General features: G+C 46.2%; 1 protein-coding gene across 5 annotated transcripts in view; it reads left to right on the forward strand.

Annotated features, from left to right (window-relative positions):
- The window catches only part of fgf12a (fibroblast growth factor 12a), a 46184-nt gene that overhangs the window by 15220 nt on the left and 17641 nt on the right, over positions 1-13323 (forward strand). For 2 of the 5 annotated variants that reach the window (XM_030401698.1, XM_030401697.1), the window contains exon 2: positions 9109-9219. In XM_030401698.1, the coding sequence (XP_030257558.1) occupies positions 9109-9219 (111 nt within the window). Of the gene's footprint in view, positions 1-3127; positions 3438-4949; positions 4998-9108; positions 9220-13323 lie in introns of those variants that run through there. The other 3 variants (XM_030401694.1, XM_030401696.1, XM_030401695.1) reach the window with 3 other exon arrangements.

Consider the following 13323-nt stretch of genomic DNA (forward strand, 5'->3'; position numbering starts at 1 on the left):
CCGAGCAGATCCTCATTAGGAAATACTTTATCTTTTTTTTTTTCTCCCCTTGACAAAGATATATGTGCTACGTCTCCGCACCGCAAGGCCCACCCATTTCTGAGAAAAGCTCACAAACCACTGGCTGATGGGTTTTTTTTTTCTTCCGAGAAATGTATATCACATCTGCTGCATACCCTGCTGGAATGATGAATGTTGTATTGGAGTTGTTATTGATATTTCTTTATGCTGCGGTGACATATTCGTGTGTGCGGCTCGCAGGCAGCTCGATGGGAATACAAAGCTGGATTAGGGGTTTTGATTCAGGGGCAATCGTTCAGTTTCTAACTTTTATTTTGGTCTGTCTGTCTTGTCTTGTCTTGTCTGTCTGTCTGTCTGTCTGTCTGTGGGAAAGCATTGTGGCTCCCCATCCATCTCTTTCTCTGTTCCTCTCTCTCTCTCTCTCACACACACACACACACAGGGAGAAACACACAATGGGCTAACTAGGGTACCACTGCTTCACATCCAACACTTACATCCATTATATCCGAACCTTACGTAAGAGGGGGGGGGGGGAACAGACAGTGGCAGTCAAAAGAAGAAGAAGGAGAAGAAAAAAAATCTCTCCCCCTCTCTCTGTCTCTCTCTCCGTCTGTCTCCGGGCTCCGTTTGGAGAAGGGGATGTCAAACCAGGTCCTGGAAAAAAAAAAACCCTTTAAATGTTTCATGCTGTTTCATCAGGGGGAAGAGAGAGGTTTTTCTGTGCAGCCGAAGACTCACGTGTCCTTCCTCCGCACAGTGTGTGTGTGTGTGTGTGTGTGTGTGCTCCCCAGTCCATGCAATAGAAACACATGGAAAACCAGAGGCACACGCTGGCAGACACGCGTTCTGCAAGAAGAAGACACATTCAGGGACTTTGATTTGATTTGTTCTGATAACTTGTTCTTCACAATAAGTTTACAGTCATTCCCTGATTTTGTTTATTTTTTTTTTTTACCATCGAAATAGGGATTTTTAAAATGAAAGCCAGGGGTCAGAGATTCTGATGAATGATCTTGGACAGCAACGAAAAATGTGCCCAATCAAAATCAATTTTTCCATTATTCACATCAGTAAAAAATCTCTAAATATAAAAAAAACCCAGAACCATTAAAATGTAAAATAGCAACTAAACCCACATTAGAAGTGATCCAGTGATAAAGCAGTCTGGTGCCTTCATGGGAGCTTTATGGGTGTTCATGGTTGTCATTGCAAAATGTGCTGATGTGAGTGTCCACCGACGGCCCCTCTCCCCAAAAGTCTTTGGTTTCTGCAGCTGCATTGCACTCACACGGTTTGCATCTGTCCCCAGATGTGATACGCGCAGAAGACAGTCCTCTCTCTCTCCTGCAGAGTGTTAAAGGGCAGTTTTCTGTGCTGTGGTGTTACAGGATTTTCCCCAATGGATTGTTAAGAGCACCATTGTGCCGCTTGTCGAGGGCGTTATTTGTAATGTTTTGGTGTGTCGTGGGGTCGTGCATTTCATTTTTCCATAAACCCTAAATCGCATTTATCCGTGCGTTGTGCACCAGTGGTGTTTTGGTCGTGCGGGAACCTGTTGCAGGTAATCCCTTTAGCCAGATGTAATATGTTCTTTATGGCATGTGTGGAGACGGTGAAATAAAATGGGCGCTTATGTCCCTTAAGTATAAGCTACGGAGAGGATGAGGATGCTGTTTAGTATCAGCCAAAGCTGATTAAGATGTATCTTTTTCATGCACACTGGGGGAGTTGACTGTCCCAGACTTTGCCAACAGTGAGATCACCACACCTCTTTAGACAGACACATTAGCCCAAGGGACTAAACCCCCCCCCCCCCCCAGCCTGCATAAACACCCAGCCAGCATTTCCCCCCTCCCCCCCCCCCCCCCCCCCCCTTCTATTCCCTTTACACATTTCATATTAACACCTTTTTCCTCCTGGAGATCGTCCGCCTTTCCCTACACACAGCCCCTCCGAGAATTCCTAATACGAACCTCAATCACGTATGATTGCGTTAAAAGAGTTGACGAGGGAGAGAGGGGGTGAGAGAGAGAGAGGGATGTGTGTGAGAGAGAGAGGGAGAGAGAGAGAGAGGGAGAGGGAGAGAGAGAGAGGAGGCTATGGACCGCGACCGTCCACTCTCGCTGTCGGCGGTGTAACGCACCGACGGGACGCTCTTGGAGACGACGCTCGGGCTACTTTATTATTTGTGCGCTACAACAGAACGCACTCCGGACGCGCGTCCCCCTCAAACTAATTGTTGCTTTTTTTTTTTTTCGTTACCCAGACGAAGATTCTCCTCCCTGCAGCCTGAAAATTATCTCTGCAGCATCCTTGCAGAGTAGCCTCTCTGTGCTGCCGATTCCTCTTTTCTCTCTCTCTCTCCCTCTCTCTCTCTCTCGGTGCCATCGACAGAACCGGAGAGACTCCTGCACACACACACACACACACACACACGCATACATACACGCATGCACGCACGCACACGCAGCCTCCTGGATCAGCAGCAGCAGCCAGCATCCAGCGGACGGTCTCATTCATCGATGTGCATGGAGTAAATAAGTTCCTCTCTCCAACCTGGATTCAGGTTGAGGCGATTATCTCAGAAAAAAAAAAAAAAAAAAGAAGGCAGCCCCGAGGATCAGGAAGGAGGCTGGAGAGGCAGATGAGGATTACGAAGTCGTGTGCTCGTCAGACGCGCCGCCGTTCACCTGGAATACCTGAACGCTCTCCCATGACACGCAGCTGCATCAACTCATCAAGACTGTTGCATGTATCCGCGGCTGATGTGTCGGCCCCTGTGGCCTAGCCCGTAGATTTATGTCTTCTATCAAGATCGGCTGCTGTTGATTCGAAGATCCCCGAGTGCCATCACAAACTCGCAGCCACCGGTCCGTCCGTCCGTCCGTCCGTGCTCCGCCGGAGGAGGCTGCCCGCCGCGCAGTGATGCCCGGGACCCGGGAGGATTTGTTTCTCATCAGGATGACATTTGGTTGAATAAAAAAAACCCGCGCGTGCGTGCGTGTGTGTGCGTGTTTTAGTGTGTGTGGACCACGAAACACACAATCAACTCTCGTCTTTTTTTTTTCTTTTTTTTTTTAGATCTCCTTTTTCTTCTTCTTCTTCTTCTTTTTTTTTTTTTTTTTTTTTTTTGCGCCAAGAAAAAAAGCTGCACCAACATCCGACCTCTGCCGAACTAGACTCTCGGTTTTTTTTAATACAGACTCGGTTCGGGGAGATGGCCGCGATCGCCAGCTCCCTGATCCGGCAGAAACGCCAGGCGAGGGAGTCCAACAGCGACCGGGTCTCGACTTCGAAGCGTCGCCCCAGCCCCAGCAAAGACCCCCGCTCTCTGTGCGAGAGGCATTTCTTGGGGGTCTTCAGCAAAGTCCGCTTCTGCAGCGGCAAGAAAAGACCCGTTCGGCGGCGACCAGGTCAGTGCTGTAGATTTTTCTTTTTTTTTTTTTTTTTTTAATCTCTCTCTCTCTCTCTTCACTGATGTGTGTTATGTGTGCGTAATTGAAGCGGTTCTCCCCTAAACCCCCCTCCGCACACCACCACTTCCACCACTTCCCCCACCCCGCCCCTCTTTGGAGCAGCAGAGGCATTATACTGCAGTCAGGGGCTCCAATCTGACTGAACCGGAGGAGAAGGTAGATTTTTCTCCGCGGTGCGTAACAGAAAGAAAAAAAAATAAAAATCCACCTGTTCCATTAGATCCCTCTTGTTGTCTGTCGATCACACCGCACGACACAATCCTCCTCCTCCTCCTCCTCCCCCTCCTCCCCCTTAACGAGAGCAGACCTGGATGTATGGGGAAATGATCTATATGCTGTGACGTCCCCCCCCCCCCCCCCCCAAACCTTTTATAGTTATTGTGATACAGCTCTCTGATCAGAATAATCAATAACCCCTCTGACATAACTCGCATCCCACTAGAAAGACTTGAGTAGGGTTTTTCTCTCATGCACAACATTTATCTCGATTTTGCACACTTAATTTTTTCACCTCCCCTCCTCCTCCTCCTCCTCCTCCTCTTCCTCCAACCACACACACATAACTTGAATACACTCAAATAACCAAAAAAAAAAAAAAAGAAAAAAGAAAAAGAAAAGGACAGCTTTGAATCGCCTTATTCAATATCGCTGCAGATTGGGGGGTACAGAGGGGGAGATGAGTTGCACTGCAGTGCACCAAGGCTCTTTTGAGATTAAATGTTTTAATGGTAAATGTTTATTGCAGAGAGAGAGAGAGAGAGAGAGAGAGACAGAGAGAGAGAGGGGAGCTTTACTGCAGTGTAGGGAGGTATAGCTTTGGGTGATTAAGAGCTACTCTGGCTGTATTGATAGACACGGGCTCCAATGCCTAACACCACCAACACTCCATGAGGTATCCTCCCTGGGGGGGGGTCTATGCACAGAGCCAGGGGGTGCAAGTCACCTCAGAATCCAGATAGATCTGTCGTGCGACGGGCGACAGTCGGGTCCTCTCAGGCAGGCTGATGAGGGACGAGGCAGGGACGGACAGACATGAATTTTTTAAGGGAGAGAAGGGAGGACAATGGAGAGAGACAGACAGACAGCCAGCAGCCAGACTAAATCCCCCCCCCCCCGTTGACGTGCAGCACTCATCAGACAGACAAACAATCTGGGAAGAAAAAAAGCAGACAGACAGACAGACAGACAGACAGTCAGACAGACAGACAGTAAGTCAGCCAGGTCTCCAATTGGGCAGGTAGGTAACTCCTCTCACCAGACGGACAGATGCTGCATCTCCTCTAATTGATGATCCTTATATTTCATGCCATCATATATATATATTCATATATATATATTTGCATATAAACAGCCGATACGCTGGAGGATTTATGAATTCTGCCTGTTTAAAAAGAAACTTGTTGTTTTTCCTTCTATCCTCCCCCCCCCTCCGCCCCCAACTTCGTAAAGATGCACCCTCGAAACCTCCACAGGTGTCCCATAAGGGCTGCAGGCTAGGTCAGTAGCTCAGCCTCCATCCGTGTGTTGCTGTGTTTTTCTTCTTCTTCTTCTTCTTCTTCTTCTCCTCGTCTCCACCCCATCTCGCGCCCATGTTTTCGACTCCCCCTTCTCGGCCAGGGAGGGGGGAGGAAAGGGAAGGGGGGGGGTGGGCACAGAGCGGGTGGGGAGGGAGATACAGGGGGCGGGGGGCTTCAACACCTGTCTGACAGCCGACGACCCTCTCCCTTTGCTGATTTCCTTTCCACTCCTTCCTCTCTCTTCTCTCACCCCCTCCTTCTGTGTGGCTTCTCTTGGGTTTTTTTTTTAAGCTTAATTTTGTACCTTGTTGTTGTTTTCGTTTACTTTTTTATTTATTTGATTTCCTCCTTGAAGCTGAAGCTCTCCTGAATCCGGTTCGTTTGTCGCTCCTCCTCCTCCTCCTCCTCCTCTGCCTTCTCCTTCATTTTTCGTTTTTTAAATTTTTCTTTCTCTCCCTGCCTCATTCTCGTTGTCAGTCAATGTCGGATCAGTCTCTTTTAACTCCCCGCTCCGTGTTTTCTGTGTCTGTAAATATGTGTCAAGTAACTTCTTGTGTACGTGTCAGTAGAGGCTCTTGACTGCATAGTGGTGTGTACATATGGATATGGTGTGTCCGATCAGAGCAGGTGACCATTTCGCCATTTCATGGTCATGACGCCATTTGTCGACGTACCCTAAATGTTTTTTGTCTTTTTTCTGTATTGGTATGAAGTAAATTTATGACGTTCTTTAATCGCCCTCACACACACACACACACACACACCCACACACACACACACACACACACACACACACACAGAGGATGATCTGCTTGCAGCCACAGCCAAGACATGTTTCACGCACATACACATGTTGCGCACACACAGGGAACCACACACGCCGAACACGACACTCCGCTAAATGATTGGAACTGATGAGCCGTCAGCGACTGCTCGGGGCCCATGTTGATGCCTTAATTTATGGACGCGTAGTTATCACATGTGATTTACGGATGTGTACACTCCCATGTGCTTTCCACACACACTCACACACACACACACACACACACACACCTTCTCCTCCTCACCCTGTCTGTGATGGATGATGAGGGGGGCCCTGTCCCAGGAATTGATGGCCCCCCCCCCCCACCCCAGTGGGTAGGTGAGTTGGGGGGGGGGGGACTGATGGCCAGGATGATGTTCAGTTGAGGTGAACTCACTCCAGCTGGGGAGGGTCACCGCTCAGTTTAGTCTCTCTGTGGGCTCTCTTGCCGTCTCTACAGTGTAAATAGAGCTTTGTAATTATTTCAGTGATCAGCCTTCGAGTAAATACTGAACATCTGCTGTTACTGTCGAACACAGATCCGGCTAAAAAACTTGGATATTTTCTTTTTCCTCTCCTGATAACACGTTTGAAAATGTTTCTTTCCGACGAATCATATCGGGGTGATCCACGCGTCCCGGTTGGACCGCACTGAACCGCACCGAGACACCGAGTCTCGTCATGACCTTGGAGGACAGTCAGGCTCACACTCATGTTCCTTCACTCCGATCACGTACATCGAGCTCTGCAAAGCAGGCATTTTTTTTTTCTCCCCACCTCCCGAATGTTTATTCAGTGGCATTAAAACGAGAGCGAGCGCCAATTCAATTGTGACAAAATGCATAATTTGTTTTCTTTTGTGAGAATCGAGAGAGAGAGCGAGAGAGAGAGAGAGAGAGAGAGAGAGAGAGAGAGGGAGCGAACAAAGGATTAGTAAGATCCGGCATCTGAGTCGCTTGTTTGATTCCAACGGAGCTTGTCTCAAAAATCTCAGCTCATCACTGAGGAGTAGTGTTTCATTATTCGCAGTGAACATAAAGGAAGGCAGGGCTGGATTAGTGACATATAGATGCGCTCTAAAGAATGACTGTCAGACATCTCAAAAGCTTTTTTCCTTGTCAGAATCCGCAACCCCGAGTCTTGTCCACGTCGTCCCACTCTGGCCACCTCTTGAACACAAAATCAAAGACAGACTTCGGAGACTGCTTGAACCCTGCCCCCCTTCTCAGACAAACACAGTTTCATACACATCTCTTTTTCTTCCCTGCCGTTGCCTGAAGCTTTCTTTGCCCCCGAGCTTAATCCTCCGTTTTCCCACCTGCTCCCTTTTTTTTCCCCGAAGTGTCAAGCGCTCCGAGCAGCACTCTGGCCGGGCACCAGATGTCACAGCCCCGAAAAGTTGGAGGTCGGTTTCAAAACTCTTGAAACTTTAGGTCAGCTTCCCTTTGAGGTCAAGAAAAAAAAAAAAAAAGGATTGGGATCCTCTGGAGGTAAACCTGTTGCCTGCAAAAGAGGGAATCTTATTGACCCCCAAAAAATGCACAGTTGCTTCATACCAAATAAAGAAACCGTTGGCATGTCAATGTGTATTATAGAGTGATTTCTATAAGGGTTTTTCCAAATTATGCACAAAGCAGCCATTTCTCTGCGCTAAGACGCAGTTGGACGTAATGAGAAAGTAACAGCATTCTCATTGATTTTCTGTCATGGTGTTGCCTTCCAGTCAAGCAGCTGTTTGCCCTATTTTGGGGATTATGTGGCGCAACAGATGAGTCATTACAAACTGTCTGTCACAGTCGTATTGATATCCAACAGCTGGACTGAAGTGTTCTAGTGCTGCAAGTTTTTTGTTTTTTTTTGTAAGCAGACGACTGCGGAGGCTGGATTGTGCCACAGGAACAGTGAGGAATTTTATTTTTACATTCATAGTATTTTAATTTAGTTTTTAATTGCTATTTTTAGAGATCGAATTTTGAGTTATGAATTAATTTGGTGTCTAAATTCTGCAAGTAGGGCTGTGTAACAAGAGTAAAAACCCAGATCCTGATATAGGATATTCATTTTTACAATATACAACATATTCTGTAAATTCAGTGACCACACACACCATTTCTTACTACATTCTGAATATATACATGACAAATAAAAGGTTTTTTTCTCATATTTGATTATTTCTCTCTTTTTATTAAGAACCTTTCTGCAAATTTTCAGTGAAAAAATATCAAAAGGTAAATAGAAAAAAGAGGTACAATCTCCTTTTTTTTGTCTTGGCTGGTCAGAATTTTGCCTTTCAGTGTCCCGTTCTCCCTTTTCTGTGTTTTTTTTTTGTGTTGCCTTAATGCAAATTTCCTGTCTGTATCCACATGGAAGAACACGAAGCGTTGCCCAAATGATGAAAACTATTACATGTGTGATTTGTTTGAGGATAGTTTATATGGACAAAGTTAATTCTGACGTCTCCTGATCTAGGCGTAGACATGCACATGGCCTTATTGCCATTAGAGGACCAGAGAAAAGAACTTTCTTCTTTGAATAATCTTTAAGATACATTTTTAAATACAAAAAAAATATCTTAAAACATACAAGAATATCTTTATTTCAATGTTAATATATTTATGTACTCATTTTTCAACGCATATTTCATATGTTAGCTCTACTTTTCTTAAATGTACATGATTAACCAATTGGGTTTGAATACCAAATATATATATATATATATACATAATAAATAAATGATAAAGTATGCAGCTTTCAAGTAATTTTGATCGTTTACCAAATATCAAAATCTGCGTATAGAAAGGCCCCTGAATAAATACAGTCTGCCCAGTAATCTGACGTCTTAATCCGGCCCTGGTCGTCTCACCACATGTAACGTCATATCACACAGCCCTATTTGCAGTTCAAAAACTGCTTTTCAATGCTTTAAAATATCTGACAGGAAAAACAAAAATGTACAGGATGAAAAGTCTCTCATTGTTCGCCTGGTAGACTCCGTCTTCCACAGTCGCCTTGATTGATGAAACACCGTACATTTTATGTTTGTGAAACATTTGTTCGTAAGACATTTCTGCATTTTTAAATTAAGCTTGATAAGATCAGCCGTGAGTGTGCAGACACGTAGCTGAAGGCTGAGGCATCCACTCTTTGGTGTGTTGTTGTCACAGTTATGAGAATGCTGCTCTGACATATTCTTGGTGGGGATGGGGCTGTGGTTTGGTCCACGGTTTGTATGTACGTGTATGTGCGTGTGTGTCGGTTGTGTGCATGTGTGTGTATGTGTGCGTTTCAGAGCCGCAGCTGAAAGGCATCGTGACAAGACTGTTCAGCCAGCAGGGCTTCTACCTGCAGATGCAGCCGGATGGAACCATCGACGGCAGCAAGGACGAGAACAGCGACAACAGTGAGTGGAACATTATGGAAGCTACAGCTTCCAGCATAAAACATTTAATGGCAGTGAGTCACTTGCTTATATAATATATTACCACATTTTATATGCTGTGCTTAATCATTTTCAATTCTTATATAACTGATGCCAGCCTAAAGCTCTCCGAAATTAGTTTAAGATGCCCTCGTTGAATTGGATTATCACTACAAAAAACCTACAGTGCTAAAGGGAACTATTCACCAAATTCCACAAGGCAGAATGGCCTCTTTTCTCCTGGTTATGCAATAGTATGCATGAGATATAACTGTGGGACATAAATGTGTCAGAAGCTCCTCCGATGGTTTATGAATTCCTACCCGGTCTTCTCAAAAGCATACCTTTCACGGTAAGTAAATACAATATTTATGGAGCACCGCAATTTGCAATATCCCTTCTCTGGTCTCCCTGAGTAAAGCACTTCTAGTGTGTACACTACATGATTGTAAGTGTCACATTGTTTTTATTGATTCAGCTCTGGAGCGCGCGTGATTATCGCAGCAGAAATTCTTTCCTGGAAAAAAGAAACAACCCCGCTCCTTGTCACGAAGATCCCTCATTGAGCCGCTTCTCTGCGATATTTCACCAGCAATCGAATTTCCATAGTGGACTACCAGTGGATAAATAGTCTCCTGGGTATACTCCCCTTAAAGCTACCACACCCCTTCCCCTCTCTCAGGAACTGAAACAGAAGGGGGGAAATCAGCAAGTGTCTGTGGAGAGTCTTTGATATTAAAACATATTGGCCTTTGTAACAGTTTCCTATGGGAAGCGAAGGATCAAAGAAGAGATATGTGTCAGCCGAGAATGGTCGCCAAAGCGATAATGACGACACTCCCAGTCTGGAGCGAGGCCAGACAGGAAACCAATCATGACCTTTCTTCTCTAAAACATCCTGCCAATCTCGAAGAAAGCCCGAGCCAAAGCCGCTGGACCGTAGCAGTCATGCGGTGAAAAGAACGGTCTCTCCCTGTCACCCGTCGCTTTATATTTTATGAGGGGATAGATCTTCAGTGAGAGCTACTTATGGCATCGATGAAGGGTCCTCGGAACAAAAAAGGATTACCGAACAAGAGGGGGAAAAAAACAACCCAAGTAGCCACACAATGCGTTTCCTCTGTGCACCTTTTAACGCATTGCTGTTATTCCGGAGCCTCCATTGTGTTTTAAGAGGTTTGGGGTTGATGAGGCTTTAGTTGGATGTGAAGGGTTTCCCCACCTCTAGGTAATCCTCTTGTTAAGCAGTCCCGCTGGTCTACGGGATGGAGGAATGCAGTGAATAATTCAGCCAAAGGAAACTAAAAATACCACCTTCTCCGTTTGTACCCAATGAATAATTCTCTATGTGAGACGCCTCGAGCTCAGAGACTGTCCGAGGGAAGATACAGAGAGAGAGAGCAGGGGAGAGCAGGAGGTGCAGCCGGAGGAATTCGAAATGTTTTTGAGAAGAAAGATGGAGGCAGAAAAGAGCGAAAGTCAGAGAGGGAGTGATTAGAGGAGATAGAAACGGACGTATAGCAGATTTGGTATTCAGGTCTCGCGCTGAGCTATTGATTGCTCGGCTAGATTATTAGAATAATAGATTACCCCCACCCTTGAACCACGCCACCCTCTGACCTGCAGCATCCTCCGGCAGATGGAATACAGTAATTTATTTTCAGGGGGAGGTTCGGCGGAACCGACGGGATTGAGGCGCACGATGCCTCCTGCATACTAGGTGCGACCTGAGCCCAGAGTGCATTTCAATCCCATCTTTTTTTTATGATTTGCTGTTTTTCCCTGCTGAATGACAACAAGTGCTGAGGCACGGACTCAACTGAACCCTAAAATTCCAATAAGAATCAGAATAAAAACCCAGTCGGAATCAAAATGCCTCCCTGTAAACGACTTGTTTGGAGGAGACTGATACAATCTGGTGGATCAAGAGGGATGGTGTGAACTTTTGTGATTGTCTCTCACTGGTTGGGTTAAATATAGCCTGTCTGTGCATGTTTGCCCCAGGTCACGGTAAAATCAGATGAGGAGAAGGAGTTTCTGGAAGGGACAGAAACACTGGTGGACTCAGGAGGGGTGCAGTAACCCCCCTGGTACCCTATGTTAGAAAAAACACAATGAAAAATGATCAAGTGCCGCCTTTTCACTTTGAATATATTACTGGCAGACAAAAGGGAAACAATCAGAAAGCCACAGGGACCGAAGCAGGAACACAGAGGACACGTGAGGAACGGAGAGCAGACAAACTAACAGAGTGAAGGAAAAAAACAGTCTGGTGAGTAGGGAGAAGGACGAGAAGCAGACAAAGACAGGAAGTGGAGAATAAAACTTGACACACAGAATTGTGACCAGCAAAATAAAACAAGAAACGATTAAACCAAAAAACATGTCTCGTAAGATCAGTGTATCACCCGTCAATGCAAATAGTTGGATCAAAATTGAAGCGGTATCGTCCATGCAACCGCAGCTGAGACGTAACAGAACAGATTCTCGCTGCAGTACGAAGTCTGCTTGAAGCATGGCTGACTGCTGCCAGAGCCGCGCTTAACTAACTGCAAGGGCTGTGAAACACAGCTCAATTAATTAACACCCATGTTCAAATTTGAGCAGTTATTAATTTGATTGTAGTCAGTTGATCGCCTGCAGTAATTACCTGCGCACGCCAAGGCTCTGAGGAGGATATTGCAGGGTATGAGACACCTGCGGTATCAGGCGTTCACACTCCATCGCTCTCTGAGGCTCCTGGTTGATGGATGGCATGAAGAAAGGCTTCTTTTTTTATTAGTTGAAGACCAAGTAACGAATGTCAAGTGCTCGAGCTCTTCAAAACACATTATTAAACGCTGCATATACGAACATGCGGGCGCTGTACACTATAGCAGCTCTCCTATCGTCGGATTTGCATTCCTCTCTGGATTTTGGAGAAGTGCCCTTGGCATTGGAGTTTGGCTCAATGTTTTCTCTAAACCTGTCCTGCAGGGTTTATTTCCTGCTGCGCCAGTATCCCTGACATCAAACGCACTTCTTTTTAGCCTACCTGCGGGATTTGCTTGTAGCCGATTACTGCTCCACTGGAAGACTGACCGTTTTCAAGGATTTTTGCTTTATTGGGTTTTTTGAATCCATTTCAAGGAGAGAAGATCCCTGGAAATCTCTGCGCTCTGTCCCTGCACCGGCCCCGGTGCTCCCTTTTTTCTCTGCGAAAGATAGGGCCGAGGTTATTAAGGGAGAGGAATCGCCTTCAGAGCAGTCATCAGGTGCTCTAACAGCAGTCGCTTGCAGCTGTAATTATGGAGTCCATCAACTGCTGAAGCCGCAAATGGAAAAGCCGGACATTTAGAAGGTAGCTGAATGACAGCTCGTGTCACTTGCGTAATATTTTGGCAGGCAAATGAGAGCGGGGACGGCAGAATGTAATTATGGCGAAATAGTGCACCGGTGCACCATATTTTGTGTCTCTTTTCCTCCCACGTTTCAAGCCCGAGCCATTGTGAGTTTCTTTTTGAGGGCCCTGTTGCAAGTGCCTGCTCAGGAAAAAAAAAGCCAGGACATGTTTTGATAGGTGGAGGTGCTCTGGGGTGAAACACTCCTGGATTTTAGTGATACGTGACAGAACTGTGGACGGCGCCTCTGAGAGACATCGCCAGTCATCGCAGCGACAAAGGCAGCCGCCATGAAAGGCAAATGGAAAGGGGAGCGAGAGAACAGATCGACGGGGAGACGAGAGAGAGAGAGAGCGAGAGCGAGAGATTTATGAGGGAGAATCCAAAACAGATTGAGGAGCCAGAGAAAATAAAATTCAAGGTGCTAATGGACCCGCATTCCGCCTTCACACCCCTACACATCTGGCCCTGAAGGGTATTTGTAACTGCCAGAGTGGTCAGTGTGTATCACCTGTTCCAGTGGCCCGAGGGGCAGAGTTAAAGCATTGGCAGGCGAAAGCAGCACGTCGATATTTATTGAGTGAAATTGAATCTGCTCGGAGGACAGAACCGTGCTGGCACGTCTCCTCTCGTCCCTGCCAGCCTTATCTGATAGTCCCCATCGCCACTTGCAGAACAATCATCCCCGACAATACAGGCTGCGGGA

Source organism: Sparus aurata, chromosome 21, assembly GCF_900880675.1.
Source record: "Sparus aurata chromosome 21, fSpaAur1.1, whole genome shotgun sequence".
NCBI lineage: Eukaryota > Metazoa > Chordata > Actinopteri > Spariformes > Sparidae > Sparus > Sparus aurata.